A 27,524-nucleotide genomic window follows, 5' to 3' on the forward strand; every position below is an offset into this window, starting at 1 on the left:
GCCCTTTATTTGCTCCTGATAGGTGGGATGAGGTAATCTGTCTAGGGAACTGCAGATGAAGTAGAGAAATCTACAGTTCTGGAATGAGAAAAGCATCTTACATTACCTTTATTTAAATTTACTGCATTTTGGACACTTTAATGTCTAGGTCTGCAGTCCATCCCAGCCCTGCTGTTAATGGGGGCTGCATGGTTCACCCTGGTGCCAAGGCCGTGGCTTTAGCCACCCCAGGTGAGGCTGTCTGTGATGTGAAAGACTTTTGATAGGTTCCTGGGATTTTAACTGGTCTAGCTGGGGCTGTCATGACACAGACTCTGAGCACTCTAGATTGAAAGTATCCCTTTCTTATGAATTTATGCAGCATCTGGGTGATGGGAACGTTAGTCTGTGTTTGGTGTCCATAGGTGTAACATAATCATCTTCATCTCAAAGCAAAGCAGCCCCAGCTCCTTGACTCATTTTCAAATCCCAAGGTGTGTATGCCTCCATTGAAGACTCCCACATCACATTGGGTTTGTAGGATTAACTTTCATATTCAAGCTTATTCATGCTCTTCCATGCAATTTAAGATGTACGCTCAAACCAAGGAATAAAAGCGTATGCACTTAGTGGTTATCAAGCCCCTAAATTAGACAGACATCTTTATCACTTTGCCAACAATTTAATGCTTGTGGCATGAGGTTATTTCTATGTCTTGAGAAAACAGCTCAGCTCAGGCTAAATAAATAAGTGATGTCATTCTTCATTCAGGCTACCAGATTCTTTGGTGTTAAAAACTTCCCTTAGGAGCAGCCTTGGGACAGAGTGGCTCCTCTGAGACTATTTACATCTGTCAGATTCTCTAATCTCTTCTTCCTTCCTTCCTCCTGTCTATTTCCTTCCCTTTCACTATAAAATGGCCAGTATTTAACTCTAATGCTTCCAGTCTGCACAACACGCTTTTAGAATTGGGTGGGTATTTTTTTTAACCAGAAATAAAGCTTAATTTAAGGTAATTACTCTCCCATTTGGAGGGGTTTGCTATTTGCAGAGCCTTTTTTTTTCCCTTGTCAAATTAGCAGCAGAAGCTATTTCTAAAAGTGTCAGTTTAAATCTAAAATTGTTCTTCAGAGGGAGCGTGGTGCTCAGAACCAGAAGCTTTTCACTCATGAATTTCTGGGTGCTAGAAAGAAAAGCAAAATTATTTTTAGGGGGGGAAAGTTATCACACAGAGACTTCCAGTGAATTGAGGAAATGCATGTACAATTTCAGTCTACTCATCAGTTAATATGGTCATTTGAATAAATTCATCCTTAAATCATAGCGGTTGGAGATCCTCCTAGAGTTAGTGAACAGGGCAAGAACAATCCTTACTGCAAAGTCTGTTGTAATTTCAACACTTGAGACGAATTTCCTTATTTCCCCAAACATACCCCTTTCTTCTAGCTGGAAAGTTGTATATATAGAATTTCAGGATTTTAGTTAGTTTTCTAGGATTTTGGGATGCTTAGGACCTCAGCGTGGCCATTGACTGTGTTGGCAACTGACTTGTAGCATGTTCTGAGTTGATGGTCTATGTATGAGTAATAAACTCAGTCAATGTCTAGCCAGTTTGGCTTACTTTTAAGTGATGCATCTCTTAAACATGCAATTCTGTCTTGATTAGCAATATGGTCACCCTGTATTTACTGGAATACACCATTATCATTTTTAAGTATATGTTACAAACAGCTGTTATACCCAGTGACGTTGAATTTGCTTGTTTATCTCTGCAAACAGTAATGAAAATAAAGCACTGACTGTATATAGACTGCTGTGCACAGAGGTGTCCTGAGAGTGGTGGGAATGATGTATGCCTAAGCCTGTGCATTATAAACCTCCAACCTAGGGCTGAAAGAAAATAGTGTCCAAGAGAAAACTGCCACCAACATAGGCTTCGGTGCAGCTGTACTGATTTTTGGCACCTGGATCCTAAGACTGTACTAAGTGACCATTGCCCAGACTACATTTATGCAGTTAAAAAAAAAAAAAATCTTTCTGTATATGAAAGGCCAAAAAAGCCATACTAATAAGCAAAGAGAAACACATCTACCAGAGGAATAATGGAGTGATTCTGCAGCACCTCACAATTCACACAGAATCACAGAATAGCTGAGGTTAGAAGGGACCTCTGGGGATCATCTAGTCCAGCTTCCCTGCTCAAGCAGGGTCACCTAGAGCATGTTGCACAGGATTGCATCCAGGTGGGTTTTGAGTATCTCCAGAGAAGGAGACTCCACAACCTCTCTGGGCAACCTGTTCCAGTGTTCTGTCACTCTCACAGGAAAAAAGTTTTTCCTTTTATTCAGATGTGTTTCAGTTCAGAAGTTCAGAAACTTGCTGTGTTTCAGTTTGTGCCTGCTGCCTCTTGTCCTGTCACTTGGCACGACTGAAAAGAGTCCGGCCCCCATCCTCTCAACATCCTCCCTTAAGGTATTTGTAGACCGTGATAAGATCCCCTCTCAGTCTTCTCTTCTCCAGGCTAAACAGTCCCAGTTCTCTCAGCCTTTTCTCATTAGAGAGATGTTCCAGTCCCCTAATCGTCTTTGTAGCCTTACACTGGACTCTCTCCAGTAGCTCCTCATCTCTCTTGTATTGGAGAGCCCAGAACTGGACACGGTACTCCAAATGTGGCCTCACCAGGGCTGAGTCGAGGAACAGGATCATCTCTCTAGACCCGCTGGCAACACTCTTYCTAATGCACCCCAGGATACCATTGGCCTTCTTGGCCACAAGGGCACATTGCTGGCACATGCTTAAGTTGTTGTCCACCAGCACTCCCAGGTCCTTCTCCACAGAGCTGCTTTCCAGCAGACCAGCCCCCTCCCCCCCAGCTTGTACTGGTACATTGAGTTATTTCTTTCTAGGCGCAGGGAGGGTTGTTGAACTTCATGAGGGTCCTCTCCACCCAATTCTCCAGTCTGTCCAGATCTCTCTGAATGGCAACACAGTCCTCTGATAGATCAGCCACTCAGTTTGGTACTGTCAGCAAACTTGCTGAGGAAGCACTCTGTCCCTTCATCTAGGTCACTGATAAATAAGTTAAACAGGACTGGACCCACTACTGACCCCTAGGGGGACACCACTAACTGCAGGCGTCAAAATGATCCAACATTCCAGAAATCCACCTGGCAGGAGAAAGTTGYAAAGCATTTCCTGAGCACTTGTGCTACCAGATCTGGGACACCGGGGGCTCTGCTAGGGCTCCGCAAATGCTACTAGAAGAAAGCAAGCTAATGCTAACCACCTTCACGACCCAGGAGTGTGCACCTCCACTGGAGACTTCTAGGTGTCTGCAAATTGAAAAGGTTTGAAAAAAACATCTTCTGAGTCCCTTCAGCATCAAAATCTCTTCAATATCACTTTGATGAGCTCAAAGGGAAAATTAAAAAATTCTTGCAAAGTGTTCCAGCAGTGGGGAACTCGCTAGGCAGTTACTGCACTGTGATCAAAGCGAGGACTCTCTCTGTGTCCCCAGCACCACACTGGGGCTCCCTTCCACACAGAATTGGAGTAGGGAATCACATTTTCAGTTCTGTGTCCTTAAATCCTGACCATCTTTTCTGGACACTTTCCATGTAAGGCCTCCTTCCCCCAGGGCTGTGAAAGGGGACTGGAATGGGCCACTAGACTAGGAGGTCAGACCCCAGGCACAATTTTGGGAAGAGAAGAGGTGGCTGCTTGGCCCCTCTGCACCTCCTGCTCTGCTGCACAGGCATCTCATGCTGCAGCAGGGGGCCCATACCCTGCTCGCGTCACATGGAGACCTCCTCTGGGTTCATTTCCAGTGTGGTTTTGGGATGTGGTTGAAGGTAAGGCCAACTGCACCTGAAAAGCGTATCCCTTGGGCTACACTTGTAGGGGTGTCAGAAAGCAGCAATATGGTCCAGAAATACATTTACCCTGATATTGCTACACAGGTAGCCGGCAAGATTTGTTTGTTCAGTCTTATCAATTAATAAATATAGCTCTCTCCCATCACACATGCAGTGTTTTGTGTCTTGTTTGGTGGAAAAAAAAGTGCAGCCAATGTCAGATACATTTTTCTGATTGGGAAGGCAGGAACAAACTGATAGCACGTTCTTGGGCCTGTTACTAAGAATCACAGAATGTGGGGATGTCAAAATGTTCAGGAACAACCACAAAATAGAGCTGAGTTTTCTAACTGCAAAAAAGTAAAATAATTATTTTTTAAAAATTCAACCTTTCTGGCCTGGCTTACTTGACTGTTTCTAAAGCAGAGTTTTCTGGTCATGCCTTGACTCAAAAGCTGCACATTCTGTTATTGTCCTATGGGAGTGTGTGGGAATAAATGTGTTCTAATAACTGAATAAGACAGCAGTAAGATTTACTTGTATATTAAAAAAGCATTCATTTCTCATTCTGCCACAGACATCAAGATGTTGCCACCATTAAAAGTTCATTTTAAATCTGGGCAGATAGACAAATATGAAAGATCTAAAGCTAGTTGGGACATTTTAAGGATTATTAATCATGGAGGTCAGAGCACTCATCTGCGAAAAATAACAGCTATGTAAGTCAGTCACTTCTGTGTAGTTATCCTGCATGCGGAAGTTATACGATACACAAAACACGGTCAGTACAGTCTGCAGGCACATTTTAAAACTTTCAGGCTGCAAGTTCTTCTTGTATAGGGCTAAGAACTTCACTCAGCTCAGTGAAGGCAGCTAGAGTTGTGCAGTATAAAAATAAAATAACAACTGAATAAAATAACAAAAGAAAAGCAGGTCAAACATTCTGGCATTTCCAAGAAAACCAGAGCCTCAGGCTGTGAAAGGCACATAGTGCCCTTATCGAGGACATTTCATGCCACCAGCAGCTGGAGGGCTTTACAGGATTTAATTGCAGAGTGAGTTATGAGTCAGGAAACTATCACTGGAAGGAGAGAAAACACAGTGAGCAGCTACTTTTCTTTCTCCCCTCCAAGAACATCAAATTTTTTGCTTGCTATTCTATTAAGTGAGAGGGGGGTTGCTTTTTTTTTCTATCACATTTTTGTTTTCTATTTTTTTTTGCCTTTAAAAATGTTGGAAAATGTTTTCAGAAACAATGAAAATTATGTAAAGCCATATGTGTATTTCTAAATAGCCAATAGTACTTCTGTGTCCCTCTTCCCTTGGGAAAGTGCCCTGGCAAGTTAGGAAAGGCTGCTGTTGGGGAAATAATTATTTAGATGCTACTTTCTTCTCACTCTTGTCTCTGCACCACCACACATTTTTGTGCATTATCTGCCATAGATGTCATTTTATTTTTTCATGTAGTGACTGATCCCAGGCTTTCCTATTGAGACATTGTGCTTTTCTTATTAAAAATGCATATTTTGAGGAGTGAACTCACTGCTACTCTTTGAAAGTGCTCAGTCACAAACCTCTTGGCAGCTGCCATGGCTTTGCCACAAACAGCTCCTCCTGTGTTTCCTGGCAGCTGACTCGGACTGCATGGATGCATGTGGTTTATCTCATATGTGCTATATGTTTGTGGAAAAAAAAAGTTTACACATCTACTAAAGTTAATTTGGAAAAACAGTGCCTGATTGCAAAAAAGCATGATCTGCATAACCAGGGAAAGAAAGAATGGGCCAAGTACCAAGCTGCAGTGCTGCAGCAGGCGCTATCCTGGCTGCTGCCACCTGCTCTGCTGGCATGCACCTGCTGCAGCTGCATCATTACTTAAAGTTTTCTGTTAGGCATCCTGGACCAGATTCCCCTCTTTATTTCACCAAGGAAAAGCTAGAGTACTTTCATCAGTATATCTGTAAAATGACATCAAAATAAGTCTATCGGCTTTAAAGGTTAAAAAATTGACATCACAGTTGGGTTCTTCTTCATTCATATGCACAAATATCCTCAAAGGTGTGCTGACATGAACTTTTTACAATATTAGCAAATGCTAGAAATAGGTCTCTGTAGTAAATACTGCCCTGTACCCTAATTACATTATATGGAAATACACAGGAAGAGCGGAAAGGAAGCCATAAGTATTTGGAAATCCCGGTCCACTGTTGAAAGTGTGCCTAAGAACAACATGCCACCCAGGACTAGCGTGCGGTGGCTGCGCATGCAGGCCAGAAACTGCAGCCACACCATGGAGAGGAGGTTTTCGGTCTGTGCTACTGTCAGAGCATTTGAAAGAGGTGTTCTAGCTAAATGCAAACAAAAAAAAAGCTCCTTTACTGAACCTTCAGAACAGACCTCTCCATTCTTTCTTTCTTTTATTTCCATCAAATTTTTTACTTCCCCAAGGCTCACATAATGAAAACTGCTAATCACAACATTTTGCAGTGAGCCCTCCTCACATAGGTTGCTATTCGTGGTAGCAAGGTCAGGCCTTATAAACAAGTAAACGGTTGACAACATACTTTCAAACATAAAAATAAGTTTAAGTAATACCCCAAGAAGCTTTAGATTTTATGCTCTGTAAAACTAATGAATTAGGGAAAGGACTTCAGCTACTAATTCTTTGATTCTGTGATTCTATATATAGGTTCTTCAAAATAAGAGAAAAGGGCATATATGTGTTAGTTTTGAGTTCAATGCGTAGTTCTCTGAAGACCTAAAGTGAATTACATAATAATTCTAAGTGTATAAACATCCATTTTAGAATGTTTCAAGCATCAAAATTGGCTAAGGGACAACCTTTCCCAGGGACTGTGCAAAGCTGGCGCYGCCTGCGGCCATGCAGGGTCAAAGCTGGTGGCTGCATTGGTGGCACTGGCCCCCAAGCTTCCATGAGCACCAGGCTGAAAGTCAGCTGCTAGCTGGCACCTGTGCATCTCAAATGCAAGCTTGGGTAATGCAAAGTGCTTCCTTCAGCTCCCATGGCTAAAATCAATGGTGTTGTTGCAAGACGAGCCCAGGTCCCTGCCTTGCTTTCTCTGATGCTCCAAAATCAATAACATATAAAGCTCAGAGGGATGTTCCTGGTCCATCCATTTTAGTAGTAATAATGGCTAACCAGCACTTAGAGCTCTGATCATGTGCTCGCTACTCATGTGCAGGGAATGCAGGCAAAAATCAGCACAATCTGTAGCAGCCAACTGAGGCAGCTCAGCAGACCATTCCCATACAGCATAAAGGCTAATATGCACCCAATTAGCCAACATCTGACTTGCCTAATGAAGCCTTAAAATGCAAAATGCATTCTAAAAAGAAAGCTGAGTAATCAAGCAGTATATGCAAAATGCTCCAAGTAGCACATATGTAACAAACATAGCTATGAAAGAAAGAAAATAAAGTAAGACAGGATAAACACATGGCAAATGTGGGGTAATTATCTTTTCTTTTTATGAGAAAAGTAGCTGGGATACAGGCAAATCAGATGAGAGATGCCAAACTGGGGTGCAAGTGCACTGCCCAGGTCTGTTTTGGCAGGGTGACCAAAGCTGTGCATCCTGGGTGCGCTTGGTGTCTTGTCCCTTAAATTCTAATAGCTCACAGGGAAAAGGCACTTTCGTCTTTGATCCGCAGTTAAAGCAGGTTGAGAAAATCCTTTTATAATCAGTTAACAGTTCTCAGGGCTGCAACTGCTGCTGTGGTGCCACTGGTGGGAACAGCATGGGAGCAGCCTTTCCCTCGGAGGAATGCTGCAGCTTAATTACAGCTGCTCATGCCAGCGAGGGCTGCAGTGCATGGGGCTGGCGGTCAGCCGGTTCCTAGGGAGCTGGTCGGCACAGGACAGTGGATACTTTGGTCTGGCCTCTGGAGTGCCAGAGAATGGCACAGGGGCCTCATTCTCATGATAGGGCAGAGGGCACGCCGGGCACCCCTCCGCGGCGCCTGCACTGCCATGCCTGGTCAGCTAATTAATAACTGTCCACAGCTTGCCATTTATCATCCCCCAGACAGGAGGTGGGGACCCTTCCAAGTGGACACTGTATGGGTAAATTAAAGTGGCCTCAATCAGTCTCAGGGGCTTGCTGCTGTCAGTCACCTGTGTTGCCCTTCCTACAGTTCACAGCCTCAGATCTTATCTTGCTTTCCAGGCTGGTCAGCTATTTTGGTAATGTAAAATGAAAACACACACTCACATGAGCCTAGGGTACAATCATCCTTAGTTAATTTTGGTTGTAGAGAGTTTCATTATTGATTTCATGATAAGACCATTTACCATTAGATTTTAAATGCATATCAAGGAGGAATGTTTCAGGAACAGAGAAATGCGCAGAAACAGGCCCTTGTGATAGTGGAGAATACTGCTGTCAGATAGTGAAGCCAATACAAGCTTTGTCACTGACTCAAATGTCATTACAGCAATATCTCATATTCACAGCACATAGCCAGATGCTAAGTAGCTCACTGCATATAAGCTGTTCAGCTTGCTTTGCAATTAGATATTGCCATTTTGCACCTGCCTTAAGAGCAACTGGAAGGACTGTAGATACCAGACAAGATTTCATTTCCAACAGTCAAGCAGGGAAACTTCCAAACTTGCATGCTTTGATTCTTTGGTGGCATTTTATAGACAATACCTGTTAAAACCACTGGCATGGTCCAGCTCACACATCATCAAGAAAATAATTGAGCAAATTGTGGGATGTGGCCATTGTGCCATGCTGAGCATCCTAGCTCTGGTCTTTGTTACGCTGCTTTTCTGTAGGGGAGACCCTATGTGGAGGAGACTATGTAGTGCTGGATAATAGCTATTTCTCACAGGCAAACTGTGCATTGCACTAAGATCTCATGAAGAGCATAATATGGTCAAGCAGATCCTAGCACACAGATAAGTGCAAACAAGATAATCTTGCACCAGGACTTGAGAATTTCTCATAATAAATGTGTCAAAGGGACCAAAGAGATAGGCGTAAGATAGACCAAAGAAAAAGAGACCTTCACATGCAGAAGTCCATGCTAGAGCTAATGCTTGGGGGTCAAATGGCTTAACAAACTATAAGAGTATTTTAATAACGTGATAGAGTTGTAATTCTGGCCCCTTCTGGCCACAGTAAATTGTCATGTTTGGCTGGAGCCAGGCTGAAATAGCACGTTGTGCATGCATCAGGAAATGAGCTCATAACATACGCAGCCTCAGCCTGCAGGTGATAAGTAGGGAGCCAACAAATTAATCTCATCAACTGCACTCATCCTTGGATGCTACTCTGTGCCAGGCCACAATATGTGGGCTAGAGGCTATTTTTTCATTTGTCTGACTTAAATAGGTAGTTTGAATTATTATGATACAAATGTTCTATTCTGTGCTGTCTGTGTCCTAGATTTTTCTTGCTGAAAAGGGAAGAAGTATCATGTTGTATTTTATAGAAAGGGAGACAAATTATACTGACAGTTTGCTTTTTTTCAATATATCTTGAATTAAGTATTCTGAAATTCTAACGGAGTTAATTTACTATTTTCCTTAATTTCTTCCTATTTAAGGGTAAGCATCTTTGTTAATTATTGTAATTTAATTATCTATACTGCCATTCAGAATGCATTACATTCTGCAGTCTATCTTTTAAGTGCATTCATCATCACTTCTTTGCAGGACCAGCAATGATATCTACATGAACTGGAAAGAAAGAGCTGCCTTAATTGCCCCAATATTGGGATTTAGGAGATTCTATGCATTAAAAAAGAGAAATTGATCTATAGAACCCTCTGCTCCTTTCTAAAGATGAATTCTTTTTTCCCAAAATATGTGTCTAAACTGTCAGGGAATCTGGCTGTCACATGGCTGTTTTGGCAGTAGGAAGACCAAAATGTCCCTTTGCAATGTGTTCCCCTTGCTTCTGACAGCTGCAGGGTCCCTGTTGCAGACATGAAGACGTAGGCTTAGCTTTTGGCCCATTGTGTTCTGCCCTGCTCATGAAAAGCCCCATTCTGCATCAAATAACTTGGAAAACTAGGACACTGGAAAACACACTATTATCTGTCACACTTACTGAAACCCTCCAGCCTCCAGGTACATGAGAGCATAGGCCTGCTTCTTTTCGGGAGAACATGGTCTTTAGGGAGAGGTACTTGTACCTCTTGTACAAAAAATGAGCTAAAGACGATCAAGATGTGGGAATTTATAAACCAGACAGTGTTTGCTTAAAAGTAATTTAACACTTTGACTCTGAGCTAGGAACAACTTCCAGCATTCTAAAAGAAATTCAATGTGTTTATGCCTATTTGGATGACTAAACTAGCTGATAAATAAAATGTTTAGCATTTCCGCACATCAGATGAGGTGAAGCTACTTCATCAAAAAATGCAAATGTCCATTTGCAATACAGATGCAGCAATATTTAATCCATGATCCCTTACTTACTGATCATATACAAACCCAGCTGTACCAGCCAGCCTCCAAAACACTGAATGAAAGTGATATCACTACAGTGATAGCCATGCTGGCTAGTTACTCCATCAGCACTACTTGAATAGAGCCTGGCCTCCGTTCTGGACGCACACCACCCACCCACTGCAGGGAGACAAAGGCTCTGTGTGCCAAACTCCTCACTCTGAAGCAATTGTGTTTATGCAGCTCCAGGTGGAAAGGCGGCAACACTGCATCTGCTGTCAGCTGGTCCAGGGCATGCAGTGAGCTGCCAGTGGCAGCACCAGGTCCTCTTGTGGCACCTGACTGCAGTGCTGGCAGCACACTCACATGATTTCCTGGCTGTTTCTGTTTATTTGCAAAGACTCTGCTGCACAGGGTCTGGTGATAAATATAATTCTGGTCGTGACTAATTTGATGTTTCGGGGAGGGGAGGGCGAAGCCGGGGGTAATTTCATGGTAAATCACAATTACAAGTACAACTAGTACCCTGACAATCCAGTCAGAAGTGGTAACTGGGGCTCAGATCAGCTTAGCTAGAATTTTGCTTGTTCACAATAAATAAGTGGCAATTGCTAATTCGACCTAGCCCATTTTAAAATAGATTCTACTTTAAAATAAAGCGCAAAAGTTTATGAGTTGAAGTTTTAGCGACTTCCTAATTGTGTTCTGCTGACAGCCTAGCCCTGAGCTGATGGGTACTAGCTGCCCCATCTTGCAGGTCTCCCTGTGCCATGGATCCCAGGAAAGGCAGAGCATCTCCCCTGAGGTTGGCTCTCCAGCTATGCACCAAGCTGAAGAGCTCTACATGGCATGTGGAATGCTTCTATAACCTGCTTCCAACCGTGGATGCAGCTGGTAGAAAACTTGGCCCTAAACGAGTAGCGTACAGCCACACAGTATCACAGTGGCCATGCAGCAATAGGCTTTTGGCTTGTAGCTCCCTGTTCCTCACCATTTCTAACCAAATCACTCTCCTGCTCAGGCACAAAAATGGTACCTTTCATTATTTGTGCCAATTATGGCTATAAACTCTGATTTATGCTTGACATGAAGTAAAAGGAGGAACTATCGATCCTGATATAGTGATAACTTGACTCCAGTTGTATATCCAGTATGTATTTAATCAGAGGCATAATACATATTTTCCATATTTGTTCCCCACAGTTTCCTAACCTGAATTCCTGGCATGTTTTTGCAGGGCTGAAACCATATGAGCAAGAATGAAGAAAGCATTATGAAAGTGTTTCTTTGGATACTCTCTCCTCCTTCTTTCTAGGAACTGCAATAATTTGTAACAGGAATAGTATGTTAGACCTATAAACCACATTCTGACTTTTGAACGATACATGTTTGTGAGAATGAATCCACGAAAAATCTAGTTAAAATTCTTTCATTTCCAGTGAGCCTTACTATTCTGTCATTGCCTGTTGGCTTCCACCAGGGAACAACAGGTTTGCTAATAACAGCAAGTAATTACACAGATAATTACAGGAGCAGCATTATAGTTTATCAGAAAAATGGTATAGGTTGGAAGCAATGTGGGAAGCAGAACAAACATAGCATTTTGTGAGGTTTTGTCGACCTTTTTTAATTAATAAGAATAATGCTATTTGTAAAATTTCCTATCAGAAAGACAGACATCCTCTCCAAATCCTGTCAGTAACTTTGTCCTTAATACAGTCTAGAAACTCTAACTTATTAACATATTAGTCCCTACAAAAGTAAGAGATGCCTCCAGCTTCCAAGCATATTCAAACATATGGTAGATACAGGAAACCAGTGTCAGTGTATAATAGTGTGTAATATAATAATTGCTTGCCAGTAGCAATATATACTTACAGCTGCAAATATTTTTGGTGTAATATATACTTTGGAGCAGATAGATCAGTAGCTCCTCTTCCCCTCAATCCCCCAATTTAGAACCTTTCAGAGAGAAATAGAAGAATTCCTTGGGTTTTTTTAAGATAAGCTTCTGTTCCCATAGCTTCTGCGCAAATACCTCCTCACTTGCAAGAGGGCTAGGGGCCCTGGGAACCCAGCAAGGGGCAAGCAGAGGAGCTGCTCACACTCTTTCTTACCAAGCTAAAAATCACTTTTTCTATCAATCAAGCCCCACATGAGGCCTCCTTCAACCTGCAGGCTCCTCACCTTTGCATTTTTTGCTCCGCTAGCAACTGTCATGGCAACCTCAGTGCCACTGCAGCAGGGACACAGAGGTGCAGATTAGGAGGGAGCCTGCTGGAGAGAATCCTGCTTCCACCTCCATGGAGCTGGCAGAGGAAGGAGTCCCTGGGGAGTGATGGCAGGGCACATTGGGGGCGCAGGTAGCATTGGGGGCTTTGCACAATAAGCTGCTTTACGTTTTCTGTAAAGAAGAGGAAAAGTCCACAAAGGATAGTAGTTTCCTCAAAGAAGGACTGGGCGAGCGCCCCTGCCAGGCAGTACATGCTACTGAGCAATTTTGGGGCAGGTCATCTTGCAGACCTTCCCGARCATCCTTTGAGGAGTCCTCCAGGAACTGTGCACCTGCACCACAAGCCTCCACCTGCTCTGATGGCACCTAAGCACAGGTGAGTTGGGAAAGCCAATGTTAGCACCCAGGGAAACTTGCATGCCTTACGGAGACTTTGGCAAAGCACTGATTTACATTAGGCCTTTACCAAATAGCTTCCAATAGACAGTTCAGTTAGCAGGGTGATGGATTTCCTGCATCTTCTCTGCGCAAACGTTCCAGATAGCGCCTCTTTTCTGTGCTGCTACCGAAATTTGTACTGGCTTGCCCTCTTTCATAAGGCTCCTCAGAATCTATTATGGYTCTTTGCTCTCAAGCATCTTCAGAAAAAGAGGAATTTCTGAACGAATAAACTCTTCACAGTACTGGACAGAAGTTACCTAATTTGTCTTTATTTTTATGAACAGACTTGAATGTTTCTGTCCTTTTGACCAAAGAGGATCAATAGGAACAATTGTAAAGCAACTGGTTAGGCAGTCCAGTCCCCTATGGCAAAAGTTTGTCTCATCTTTTGGGATAGTAACTGTATTTTCTTGTTCTTTGTTTATAGAAATCACTGCCAACAGCTGCACAGCGTCCATAATGTCCCATTTTGGGGTTTTGCAGCATTAAAGCTAACCAAAGCTTCCCAAGAGCTTTATAGCTCCCGATATAGATACTTCTATTAGAAGGTCCTTTATACACATTATTAAACTTGGAGTATTCTGGCAACATCTGATGCAATTTATCTGTGGCAAATCCTGAAGGGATAAAAATCAACCTAATTCCACTCTAGGCTTTTCAAAGTGTTTGCTTTTCTTACTTCTTTGTGCACTCTTATTCCCATCAGCACAGGCTGTTCCTGCCTCCGTCACATTCTTTGACTCTAGAAAATAAGAACTCTACTAGAATCATTTCACAAGTTTTTCCTAAGTGGAACTAAAAAGAATTAGACCTATAGTATGCAAGAAAATGTGAAAATACATTCTTTCGCCTTAAACCAAAACTGTTGCATCCTAAGTCACAGCAGGAACTGTAGAGCCTTGCTGTTCTCGAGCAATGAACCGCAGGAGTGACTGTCGCGGTCACCTTCTAGCAATGATTCTGCTCTTCAGACACATCGCTGCCATGGTGGCAGAGGTCCAATGGCAAGAAAAAAATAGCTTCTTCCCTTGGTCCCAAACCAGGACCTGGCAAACACACTTGTAATTTGCAGAAGGGGGTTAGAATACATAAGCTATAAACATAAAACAAAAACAAGCAACGTTACAGGCACGAGGAAGCTGTTGGTGCTGGGGGAGAGAAGCGGAGACAAGAGTGCTGCGGATCAGTGGAGACCTTTCTCCTGGCGCCTCTGGTCACAGGAGCACAGGAACTCCATGCCAGCTGCAGCTACGCTGGGCCTGACACCCATCTGTGAGCCCATGGAGGGGCCTGGCAGTTTCCCAGAGAAATGTGACTGCATACAAGAGCATGCCCTGAAAAACATTACATGCTTCATCCTCTGGCTGTGCCTTGTGGATGGCCATTCCACTCTGTCACACGGCTTGCCAGGGTCCACCTTCCCATGCTGTTGGAGGAGCAGTGCCACCTGGTTCTCTGTGCTTTCCCACAGCAAAGCAGGCCTGGACACCTCCCTTTCGAGTAACCTAGATCAAGTATCCGGTCCAAAGCCCGGTTCCCCACTCTTTGGGTAGCATGGGGAATCTGAGCTTGCATTGGCAAACCACACAGCAAGGTGTTTGCCTTTCTGAATGAAATCTGTATGACTGAGAATTTTGTAATGGTTCCATATGCTCTGTGTGAACTTAGTCCATACAAATTTTCCTCATCCCTTGGCCAGGCAGAGAAATCTGGCCAGAGGGGCCCTGGCGCCGGGCCAGCGGGCCAACATGGAAATACTTCCATCCCACTGGGAGATGCCACAGTTCAGAGATACTGTGACACACACTGCCCCCGCTAGTGCAAAACCCAGGAGTAATAAAGCTTCTCGACAAAGGCTTTGCAGACTGGTAGGGTGGTGGGTCTGCCTTTTATTTCAACTTGTGCTACCCCGTTGAAGTTGAAGGTGAGGGTCATTTTGCCAAGAATTGTTGGTAAAAGTCTCCACCTGGTGGTGTAAAATTGAAGTGTCTTTACAAAATTCTGAAATGCTTATTGATCCAAAGGTCTAAGAACATGTTTAATTCACCTGCTTTAAATTTTTTTTTCCCCAAGCAATCATTAGCAAAGTTCTTACATAGAAAGACAAGAAGGAAAAAAAATCTTAAGGAAAAAGTGCATCATATAACAGTAGCCTGCTGCCCATAGGTATCCATCCTCTCTATATACATGAATCCATGCCCTGCACAGTGTGAAGAACTTTCTGATGTTGGATTTAAAGCACAAAACCTCTTACTTTATTCCTGGTGGTCTTGCCTTTATGTACATCAGGATTTCTTTTTCCAATCCATTCCATTCCAATCCTAAGATCCATTTCATACGCCTCATATTAACATCTTAATTTTCCTTTTGTTTTTAATCCATTTTTCTCAGGCTTTATCACTTTAAAAGCATAATTTCTCCATGTAAGAAGACAGTCTGGAGAAGGCTCTAATAAATAGGAAAAACAAAACAGTCATTTCATGATATATATATATATATATATATATATATATATATATGGAAAACTTCCTCTGAATTTCCTTTAAAAAATACACATTTGGAAAGAGCGTCTTGGAGAATAGATTTGCATGGAATCCAGTACGGAAAGCACAGTTCAAAGCCTTGACAACAAAGGAAGCCCAAGCAGGTGGCTGGCACACAGCCTTTGCTGCCACGCAGGCAGTGTCTCTGTTCCTCTTACTGCACAAGCTGACGAGTCGGTTGGATAAGTTTGCTCTTCAAGGGCTTAAATCATCATGTTTCTAAAACCCAGTGCACTGGGTGCACAACTCAAGGGAAAGCAGTTATAGCGCATTTACAAACTGCCCCAGGAGAGGGAAGTGCTCCATCATGGACAGACAAGCGATTCCTAAAGAGCAGAGGGTCAGCACGGCTGACAGAACAGCACAGAGTTGCAACAGCACACCTTGAACACTGGGATTTACGCTGATCTCTTCAAAACTATAAAAATGCCGTGGCTATATTCTAAATAATAATATTATGACTTCTTTTCAAGACTCTTCACAATGAGCATGTTATCATACCTACTTTGATTTGTTGCAAAAAATTAAACAGATTGAGAAACAAGAGAATGAACAAAAGCCTTTGAAAAAAATGAAAGGGTAAATCAATCAGAAAATCACTTCAATCTATTTGAAAACTATAACACAAGTGCATTAGGAGAATGTTAGATTCAGTTTGCAAGTGACTCATTACGACAAGGAGTAAATAAGATACTATTCTTCAGTGTCCATACTATATTTGTGATGGATATAAACAAAATAGGAAAGTATCAATTTATGTTCAGCTAATTTTCTTGAGACTTTGCCAATCCCACAGTCAAACCAGCTAGCCTATATGGCAACAACCCTAACCACAGGCACAACATCTAGGTTGGAATTAAATGTCATGTCATGGACTTAGACACCTGATCAGGCAAAAGATACTGCAGTGTTGTGCTTCAGGTGCTTACCATGTTAAAAACCTCAGTTTTGAGTAAAGTCACGGGAAGGGGGACAAGCTGGAAAAATACTGCAGACAAACACAGCTGATGCTGTAACATCACTGAATCATTTTTTTCCTTGAATAAACTGTTCAGAATAGAACATGTAAAATAAGATGTGGAGAAGGAAAACTCGTCATTAAAGCAGTACAAATTAATAATAAATAATAAAACTACTCTTGAAATACAGCTTCTCAGAGTACAATATTCACATAGCAGAAAGACCATCCAGAGGGGAATGAAATGTATTTGCTGAATGAAGCTGTATGTGATTCTGCAGTAATACTCCACAGTAGTATAAAGTTTAATGTATCAGAAGCACAAGATCACCTTGACTGAGTATTCCTGCTCATTAGGTTGCCTGCATTTCTCAAAGATGCAACAATAATATTAAATGATGAGATTAATAGGTTTATAAATTATAGGTTCACAATTTGCTTACAGAAATATTTCTTTTGCATGACATAATAGTTTTAGCCTATTATTCATCTTGAGTGGCTTGTTCTCAGATCATATGCTGGGCTAAAAAAACTATTAATTCTATAGACATTCCCTTTAACTCACCTTTGCATGCATAAGAAATCCATCATGTTGCAGAATGTGACACATGCATTGCCTCAAAATCTATGGCATGCAACAGGAGTCTGGTTTAATCTACTTATGAATTTTGCAGTGGAGTATAAACATGATTTCAAATTGAATAACTAGACTGAGGGTTAGTTAACATCCACACTTTAACAAATAGTTACTTGAGAGTGAGAAAAAGAAGCAAACAATAATTCTGAACACAACTCCTATTAGATTTTATAGTGAAAACATGGCTAACCCCAGATAACAAAACCATTTTTGTGAGTTATGCTATGCTTTGGGGAAGTTCTTCAACTGAAGCATTAATTAGCCACATAAGCTAGGATATTCATTATACCACTTCAGACTGAGAAGGTGGGTGTTCAGGGATCTTCTCTCCGACCTGATTTTTTCACATTACACGCAATTTCTGTTTGAAATTTCCCTACAAACCAACTAAAATCCTGTTCCTCAAAGTTTAGGGGGAAAAAATATAAATACATCATATAACTATGATACCATCATTAGAAGAACAGCTGCTTTTGTTTGAGAAGTAATGCAGACTTTCTCATTCTCTCCATCTCCTCCTCAAAATCCTCAAAAACCTAATACTGATTTGCTGCTAATATAAGCCTTTTAAACTAGACTAATTTGACATATGGGATTACAGCAAAACATAAGTTAATGTTTCCTGACATCATGCCCAATATCTAATGTCCTTTAATACAGCTCTTTAACCACATAGCATCCTGAAGGAATAAAAGGCCAGAAAAAGTGTAAAGCTGAGGCTAATAGATGCAATGTACCTAGAAGAGAAAAACGATCTCTTATCAATGAAAGTTAAATAGCTGAGGAAGCTATTAAAGTGACTGATAGCCCCCAAGTGCCCATCTTTAGGCTTGGCATTTCCTTTCTAATACTTCTCAAGGCCTGTGCCCATCCTGTCCCAGACCAAAGTGCCTGCTGTCCCTCATCCCTGACCTTGCCGCTGCCCTCGGCCTCTGCTCCCAGACAGCGCAAAGCCCTCCAGTGCCCAGGTCTCCTGCTCACTCCACCATATGTCTTACTCTCCTTTCATGTTTATTGCCTTAACTACCGCACTCTTTTCGTGTCCATTTGGATTGCCGTTTCTGCAACTCTTTGTGAAACATGCCTGCAAAATGTCTCTAAAAGGCTTTTTGGAGGTGCTGGTTGTTGTGATCCATTCTGGCAAGACTTTGACATGCCAGAAATGCTCAGAGGATGAAGCAAACACTGGGCTGGTTCCAGCCTTTCGCTCAGACTCCTCACCCACCACCTTCCCCTTCATATGTCAAAGCCAACACATCAATTCAGGGTCACAGTCTCATGAGAGCAGAACAAATCTGAGATCGCCAAATGAGCAATCTAGACATGAGAATAGTCAGTGAATAATCAATGTCAATTTTTGTTGACATTGCAATGCCTTTGGGTGGCAGAAGACGCTTCCTGATGGCACACTGAATGCTCTCCAGGAGCATCTGCCATGCTGACAGGTGTAACTTTGCACCTGTCCGTGCATTTGCAGCTGGTGCTTTGCTAGCACAGTAACTTCAGCTGTCAGTACAAATTTTTTCATCTCTATTTCTGAACTTCTTATCAGAATGGCTTTTAGCCTAYCATCGCATTCACTCTTCAGGGAAGTGCTGCTAATCAGCAGAAATGTGACATTTGGGAGCATTTGCAAGGGAGTTTCTAGGCACGAGAAAACACAGCGTCTCCCAGATAATCCTTTGGAAACTAAGCTACATGATACTGCTGTGCTGCAGTTTCCTTTGGAGAATATTCTCCCTTCTCCACTGTGGGAACGTGCACTAATCCCTGCTCCGTGCCACTAGATCTTCATTCCCAGCAGTGCCATGCAGAGAGGTCAGAGTATAACAGTCATGATGAAGAGGCTACAGTGATTGACTCYGAAGAAAGAGTAGAAGTCTAAAATACGTCTGGCTTGTGTTTAAGATGACTTATCACAAGTGCTACAAAATTTTAAAACTTGCTTGAATAATTGCTCTCCACCTGTGTAGTGCCCATGGGCTTTGACTCAGAGCAACAAAATGGAGGCAATGAAAGTGAGAACTGAGTCTAGACACTAGGAAAGAGTTTCGCCAAAGGGAAACTGGATAACTGAAACTGGGACACTTATTTGGATCTGGGAAATATACTAGAAAATATGTAGGAGAGAGCAATCAAAGAATTACCTGAGGGGAGACCAGGTTACCAAATAAACTTTTTCCATCTTTAATTTCTGCAATTTAAGCAGCAGCTTCCTGAAGTTAGCAAGAAACCAACTGAATGTTTATTTTTTTCTCTGTGGCTTTCTTCCACGAGTGCTCAAATGAGCAACAGCATTAACAACAAGAACTCCTCCCCATAGGTGGAACTCCCCAGTCTCAGTCAGCACCCACATGGAGGAAAACTTTCCTATTTCCTTCAACTGTAGACATGGCAGGAGAGTTGTTTAGSATTGTTCTTTTTTATGTTTGGACAGTGGGTTTTTTTTCAGTGAAGGGAGATATTAACTTGCAAATTAGTTACTAGAATTTCAGAATAACCTTCCCTTTCTAGTTTTCTCTATGCCAAGCTTGTAAATTTTTCTTCGATTTCTGTTGAGATAAACTCCTAGTCTGCCTCTCTCTGTTGCTAAGCTAAAACTTTATTTGTCTTTCAATCAAAAAAAAAAAGTCTTTAATCTAAGAAATCACTTTGAATGCCAGATGCAAAAGCTYCAAATCCCATTGCACTGGGTCAGAAGCTGCAAAAACATTGCAGGACCAAGGTTATTGTCCCAAAGAGCTCCTGTAGGATGCAATACAACACAAGCATGAAGGTTATTTGGAAGAGGGCTACATTTGTGTGGCATGAGATGGTTCAGGTCTTTATTAAGAAACAAAAAATTGCCTCAACGGGAAAAGGAGATGAAGACCTGGCACAACTTCCTTCTCATTTCAGTTTCATGAAGCTGTGCGTGAGAGTACACCAGAGCTGAGAGGCTTCTCGGCTTGCAGGATGGCAGAGGAATGCTCTCTTGGGCATGGCACAGACCAAACCCATAGAAAGCTTGGAGACAAATCCCTGCCTTCCAACTTCCAAAATCAGTGTTCATTGAAAAAAGCTGTTTCCATGCACTGCATCCTTTCTGCCCAAGCACAATGCTTGATTGAAGAGATGTTGACTTTAGGAAGGTTAAAGGTGGCTGCCTCATCTAACAAATGGGTTTTAGCAAGAGGAGAGGGTTGTTGTTTTTTTCTAGTTTCAGGAATGAAGTGTCAGGAAGATGTAGAGAGCAAACAGGCCCCTGCTGAGCAGCTGAATGATGGCCCCAGCTGCAGAGGGTGCTGAAGTAATGTGGGACCCATGGTTCTCACGTTTGGGAAGTGCACACCAGCTCCCTTTCCCACGTCTGAAGTTGGCAGAACAACAGTGACAGCTCCAAAGAGAAAATGCGGCCCGAGAAGTTTAACTTAAGGCGCCAAGTGAAGTGCAGGAGTTGAGATGTGCCCAGTGCCAAGACCCCCTGCTCAGGACTGGTGCAGCTTCCTGAATGTGAACCTAGACCTGCTCCTGGCTGAACTGAGCCCTAGATCAACAGGCAATCTTCCACACCCATCTGCTCCCCCAAATATTTGTGCATGTAGATAGCTGGATTAATGGTAGCATAATTAGCTAGATCCTTGTATAGGCTGAAAGACACATGCAGAGAAGGAAGGTGAGAGACACTTTTTACCTGAAAAAAAGCTTCTGAGACTCTGGCTCGCTTCTGCTCAGAACAGTTACAGCTTTCACAAATTCATCATAACTTGGCCTTTTGGACAAAGAACAATCATCTGGGGTGTTTCCCACTGTCAGTGAGTTGGAAACACCTTGTAATTTTTATTTTCCACTACAACACAGGAGTAGCTTCCATCAGTATGGAAAACTCTTCCTAGAGAATGCATCAGGATGTATTTTGCAAGAGAGCCAGGAATCACATGAAAATAGAACAGAAATTGATGTTCCTGTTCAGAAAGATCAGCACTAAATCCATTTGATTTCCAGGAGAAGGCCAAGCTCTAAGACTCAACAGATACCAGGATAAGCACACTTTCTCCCCACTACCCTGTGCTTCCTTGAGATAGTATAATTCAGAGGTATATAGAAGCAAGCAAAAGCCCTAAATTACCATGTAAGCCCCTGGAAGAACTGAGGCTCCAGTTCAGTCTAGGACTGACTCTCTTTGCATTTATGAGGGAACACAAAACCCTGCACAAGCAGCAGAAAAAGACAGAAAGAAGGCTCCCTCCAGTCTGCTCTCCAGCTTGGTTCATTCTGAGTCTACACCAACATGCTCCAAGACATAGCCTTGCTTTTTCCCTAGAAACTCTAAATATATGTCACCAACTCCTTATTTTGCTTTTTTAAACTAAAGTAAAGGATGATGGAATTCCCATAAAAATACAAGAGAGAATCATTTCACCAAGATTTCAATGCTTATTAGCATGGAGAACAGAGGAAGCAGTTTTGTTTCCTTATACCATGGACATTTTCTGAATCAAGATGATATCATTCTGTTTCGTGCAAATATTTCTGGGGTACAACTTCCAGACCTGCACATCCTGGGGGGAATCTGCCTTCCATGCACTCAAAGCACCCTCAGGTAAGAAACTTTAGTGTCTGTTCAAAAGGAAAAAGCAGCTTTATAGTGCTAGAGTTGGTGATCAGCCCTGCTGCTCATTCACTAACTGCAACCACAGCTCGAAAGCTGGTCTTCAAAACTGGACTTTCCCTTGCTGTACTCTCTCCACAACAAATACAGTGTGGGCTCCCTGGACAGATGGAAATAAATGTTATCTATCAGAAAATTATGCTTCCATGGAAAGACAAAAGTAAGTCACAGACAGGACATGGCATTTGCCTGGGTGTCTGGTTCATRTTGCTCTGAAGGCATCAGAAACAGCTGCCAGCTGTTTCTCAAGCCTCTCAAGTCAAATAAGAATAGCAGAGTTCTGTTCATTTTCTCATGTGTTACATAAAAAGCATCCTTCTTTTGGGGCTTACAGTTAGTGACTTTGCACAATATATAGCAAGAGGTAGAGGAATAAGAGCTGGAAAGAGCAAGGAGACTACAGAAACAGGGAACATGCATGCAAGTTGTGGACGAAAGCATGGACAACAACCTCAGGAGCAACTGCAGTCTTGTCAGCAGGGCTCTTGCGTGGGGTGCTGGGGCATCCCCAGTTGCCATCCCTACGGCAACAGGAGCCAGAGCAAATTCCCTAGCTCCAAGGTCTAAGAATATGTTTTCTGTGCAGAAAAAAACTATAAAACATTCAGCAAAAGATGAAAACCGTGAATCCTATTGGCATGAAAGCAGAAGATTTCTTTACAGTCAGAATTGGCATTTTGAAAATTCCCTGGAAAGTAGCATACAGAAAGGAGAGGTGCCACTAGCGGCGAGCTCCAGCTATCAGCAAATTCAGCTGTGTTTCAAAGCTAACAAAAACTGTCACCCAAAAMCTTGTGCATGTGCACGAACCAGCTCTCATACTTTTTAAAAGCTTACAATTGGGCCTTAAATTAAATATAATCTGTGAAGTCCTCTCTTGCTTTTATTTCCCACTTTAGTCCTTAGAACTCATTATCTGCTGAACTCTACATCAGGTTTAGGGCTTTTTCCAAATCTGAAACTTGGGAAATTTTGTTAACAGTGCAATAAAAATAACTTCACAGTGTTACAGGGAAACAAAAAGCCTTGTCTGTCTGTGTGTGTGTGTGCGCGCGTGCTGTTCCTTCCCTTCTCAAAAAAATACAGACAATGTTTCTTTAAAAGTCTCCATCTGCAAATCCCATTAGATGTGCATATAAAGTTTCGGGTGATTAATAGGTGCCTGCTTCCCTTTGGTTGGAGGGACTCGGTGCATGCAGGTTAACCCCTCCCTCCCCTCGCTCACATTTCACTGCCCAAACTTGTCATTCTCCCCTCAGTACATCATTTAAAAAGTTTTACCCACGTACAGCACCTCAGTAGGAAGAAAGCTTCAGGCCTTGGGAAATGCTCCAGGGCAAGCACAACACGGATCTGCTTATGGTTTTCCAGCTGGGACAACGAAGATGTTTAGCAGAGCTCCCGAAGTAGCATATTTGCAGCAGCCTAAAGCTGTTGCAACAGCCTAAAGCTCACAAAGCAACTGCTTTTTAGGGAGRAATTGGCTTGCTAGTTCCTGTGAAAGCTGGGAATTCTCCTGACAGCTGCCACTGAGGTTTCGAAGCCCGAGCAGCCAGGCAGGCGCAGGGCCAGCGGTGGGGCGAGCTGATGGAGCCCACTGCCCGCGACTGCATGCGATGCCCTCCAGATCCCTCCCTGCGCTGGGGCTGCCGAGCAGACGCAGCCCCAGCTGYGGGGCTCAGTGCCCCGGCGCCCTGCTCCTTCCGCTCAAAAGCAGACTTTGCTCCGTACTGCGATTTCGCTGCCTCCTGCCTGGCGGCGGCTCCCCACAGCTGCCCGCGGGAGCAGCAGCACCGCTGCCAGCGGCGCGCCGGCTGGCCCCCGGCCGCCCCCGAGGCCAGGCACTGCCTTGGGCCGGCGCTGCCGGCGGAGCCCCAGGGTGACAGCCGCAACCTGCTGGGTGCCGCCACTGCCGCTCGTGGCGGCTGTGAGCTGCTGGGAAACACTGCAAACAGCACTGAGAAAAAGGCATCCAGAGGGAAAAAGGAAAACTCAGGTAGGTCACAAAAACTCGGGTGTGGACTAATGCAGGCTATGGCATGGCAGCACCTGGGACATAAGGAGTTAAGAAATAAAGCCTATGAAGAAAACTTTTTATAACTCTTGACTAGGGAAACTGCTACACCACCAAAACTTTGATGACTTCCCAGTTTTGTGCTTGGCTTCTGCAAATCTTGCTAGCTGAGCCAGGCACTTCCCTTGTCACCATGATTGCGGGCACGTGCTTATGGCACTTGGCGTGCACAGAGGTGCCACAAGCGCAGCTCACCCACCATCTTTGAGGCAATGGGCATGAGGAAGGAGCCCTCGCCTTGAGCTGCCAGTGCTGCTTGGGAATAGGACAGTGGGATTTACAGTCAGAAGTAGCAGATGCATCAAGGTCTCCCTTTTAAGATAAATTCTGCTCCACCTCACTAAGTATTAAATGCTTTCACTTCGAAACAGGAGACACTGCAAGCTTGCCCATAAGCACAGGAAACCAATGTAATTTTTCATTATGTGATTATAACTAGCAAAACATGCTCTTTCTACAGTGTAACATTCAATAATTTCGCAGATATATAACCTCTTATCTAGCTATGTGAAATATGTATTCAATATGTATTTATCGGTATTTGTATTTATCTGAAGGAAGGTATTGAAAGTAAGCTGTTCATATGTGTTCATTTGCTATTGTGCTAATTTACAAGCTGCAGCATGCTTTTCCCCACAGCACTGTTATGAGCCTGGGACAATTTTCCRGTATCCCTGTTTTACAAGTAGAATACTGAGACATAGAGATAAAATGATTTTTCTGAAGTTTTGCAGGTCGGCTATGGAAAAGCCACTAACGTAAATCTCATTTCTCCATCCTGCAGTTTAAACAAGGCACGCGAATCCAAGCTCTCTCTCTCCATCGTGCTTTCCATTCTCATCTCTGCTCTCCTTCAGTGCTAGACAGGCTGCTTGGGGCACCAGGGAAATAGCTAATATTATGGGGCTCTTTGCAAATGTAAAGACATTTTTCATTTTTTTTTCTTTTTTTTTTAAGGGAACAATGCTTCTATTAAAATATTTATCAGTCACAGGGTAAATAGCAGATCTCCATGCACTCAGACCATGGAGATATTCTTAAAGAGACAGGGGTGATTTCACAGCACATCTTACGGAGAAGACAAATGCTCCTTCTGCTCTTTATTGCCAGCAGCCTTGACATTTTCTTTTCCCATGTGCTCTGCTCATATTCTTACCTTTTCGGGGAGCCATAAGCAAAGACATCACTGCCATGCAAAGGGCTTCCCACCCACCAGTAGCAGCTACTGGCCATGCAAGCTGCTCCTCGAGGGAAGGCAAAATAACAGAAACAACCCAAAGGTGATGCTGCTGCTTCTCACTTCACCTCGTACTTGGTGCACCACGCAGCTGGCAGAATTATTTTCTATCTTGTCTGCAGCCTTTTCCTGCTCTTTCCCGACAAAATAAAGTGAAGAGAGGAATGCCAATCAATGGCTTTATTGCTGCTTCCTGCAGTTTCACCACAGCTTTGACGATGCATCTGGACATGCACCAATTGCATGTCAGAAGGGGACATGTCTGCAGAGTTTTCCCTTGCTGGGCACCCAGAGCCCTCTCTTCAGAAATTAGTAGGCTACTAAAAAAAAATCTGAAATCACCTGAAGACAAACACTATAAAATAAAATAATTTTTCTTGGTTAGTGCATTACCAGCTACCATCTTACTGAGCTGCAGTATAGCTATAGTATGACAGTGATTGTTTTTAGTGTGAAAATTCACAGTTCTCACCAAGACCTGATTATTACAAAATAGGCAGTGAAGATCTTAGATTATGCCTTTTGCAGAGTATTCTGAGAAAAGTCCAAAATAAGCATATTTCTCAGATAAATAAGCAGAATGATGTAAAAATAGAAAACCCCTTTCCAATCTTAATATTTTTTGATATATTCAAAACATTTATAAAACTTCTTTGCTATGGTGGTAACATCTCCTATCAGCAGCCGTGTACAGCCATGCGGGCACCCTTCCCCTCCTCTATAGGCTTCAGTCCTTTAGGAGCTGAATTCAGTCCCGGCTTCACAGGCTCATGATGACTTGAATTGAGAAGGGAGCTGAGTGTTGGATTTCACAGCAGCTTCTGCAGCCTTTCCACAAATCACAGACATTAACATTTTCAAAGTGTTTTCTTATTCAGGGCTACAGGGATGCAATTCTGTACAACTTAGCAAATCAGTTAAAGCAATACCTCTGTAATTATAGTATAGAGGCTAATGGACTTTAAAATGACTTAAGAGTTTAATACTGTCACATATGATAAAGTAAAAAGTTAGGAACACACAGCAACCTGTAAGGAAACTCCAAAGCACTAAATTAATCTCTAAAGTCAAATGACAAATGATAAAAACTTCGGGGAGATTGATGSGAGCCCTGTAGATTGTGTGAATGCTGGAGCTTTCTCACCACATAATGAGCTGACGAATAAGGTAGAAGGAAATAGGTTGCATTAAAGTACAGAGCATATTGGGACAAATGTGATTATTGGATTTATTTATGGAAAAGCTACAAAACATTTATTAATCAGAAATCACAGTAGATGCTACTGCAGTCAGTGAATCTGAAGGGATAAAATAGTGATTCAACCTGCTTTATTTCTCTAGGAATGAAACAATACAGAATTTAAGGAGTTTGTAGTAAAAATGAGAATGTGGTAATAGGGTGTAATGATTCCCTTAACAAGAGCTTATAGTCAAATAATGCCCTTGACTGAAGAATTCTGCAATAATTTATGAGAAAATTGACGGATAAGCTGAATTCTTGCCTGCCATTCTCCTTCAGCCATGCCACTAACTGCAAAGAGCACTTTTTAGGCTTGTGATCTCCCTTTGCAGTCATAGTGAAGAAACAGGCAAGAGTAGAGAGCAGCAGGCCTCAGTAGATAACCTGTGAAGGACCAAAAAACTGATTGCAGACTGAGCCATGTCCATTTTGAGTGGTCTGAATGCAYTGAATGTGCATTGAATGACACAGCCCTCTACATGCAGTGCCTGTTGTGCTTGTCCCATGAGCTGCATGTTAAATTGACCTCTGGGGACTTCATCACCAGCTGCCAAATGAAACAGCTACTTAAGAAGTCACTTTACTTCGTCACCACTCCTGCTAGCTTAGCGTTCAGAGTCTTATGTTCCACAACAGCAAATTCTATCAGTGTCTTGCTACAAGCTGCAAGCAGCAAGGACGATCTGTTGCCTTGAGATGGATGGCCATGCAGTTGCAGCATGCAGTCCTCTGCTCCCTGCACTCATTAGCCCTGATGGCACCTGTGTGCTGTTCCACTGTTGCTTATGGAGGGAAAGAGCAGGCCCATTATGAAGCCCATATTCCCACCTGACTGAGCTTTTTTGCCTTTCCTACTTTGGCAACCAACGGGACATCTAGAAGGTGCTGCTGCATTTTTTTGCTCATTGCTGCTTCTTCGTATATTATTTCTATGTAGAAATGTTATGTTAGGACACAGGAAATTTCACTGCATGGTGATTATATATGAGAATTAAATAATTAATATCCAACATGACAAAAATCCTACCAGATCCTTCAGTTCAGTGAACCTAGTCAACCACAGGAGTCAAAGAAGAAACAGAAAGAGTCAAGGAGCTTCTAAACTGCTTCACTGAAAGACTGGCACAGTTTTGGCTTCCCCTGCTGAAGCAAGGGAAAGTTCCTGTGTGTTTCTTGAAGAGTCTTCACAAGCAGCAGGAGAAAGGGAAGGGAAGGGAAGGGAAGGGAAGGGAAGGGAAGGGAAGGGAAGGGAAGGG

At 42.8% G+C, this 27,524-nt stretch overlaps 1 protein-coding gene across 1 annotated transcript in view; it reads left to right on the forward strand.

The window, feature by feature from the left end:
• The first annotated feature begins 22,989 nt into the window (after nt 1-22,989).
• Nucleotides 22,990-27,524, forward strand: part of MEOX1 (mesenchyme homeobox 1) — a 7,988-nt gene continuing 3,453 nt past the window's right edge. The window contains exon 1 of the mRNA XM_085314723.1: nt 22,990-23,713. Within this exon, the coding sequence (XP_085170849.1) occupies nt 23,305-23,713 (409 nt within the window). The 5' untranslated portion in view covers nt 22,990-23,304. The remainder of the gene's footprint in view (nt 23,714-27,524) is intronic.

Source organism: Rhea americana, unplaced genomic scaffold, assembly GCF_003343005.1.
Source record: "Rhea americana isolate MKP2758 unplaced genomic scaffold, rheAme1 scaffold_410, whole genome shotgun sequence".
In the NCBI taxonomy this organism is placed as follows: Eukaryota; Metazoa; Chordata; class Aves; order Rheiformes; family Rheidae; genus Rhea; species Rhea americana.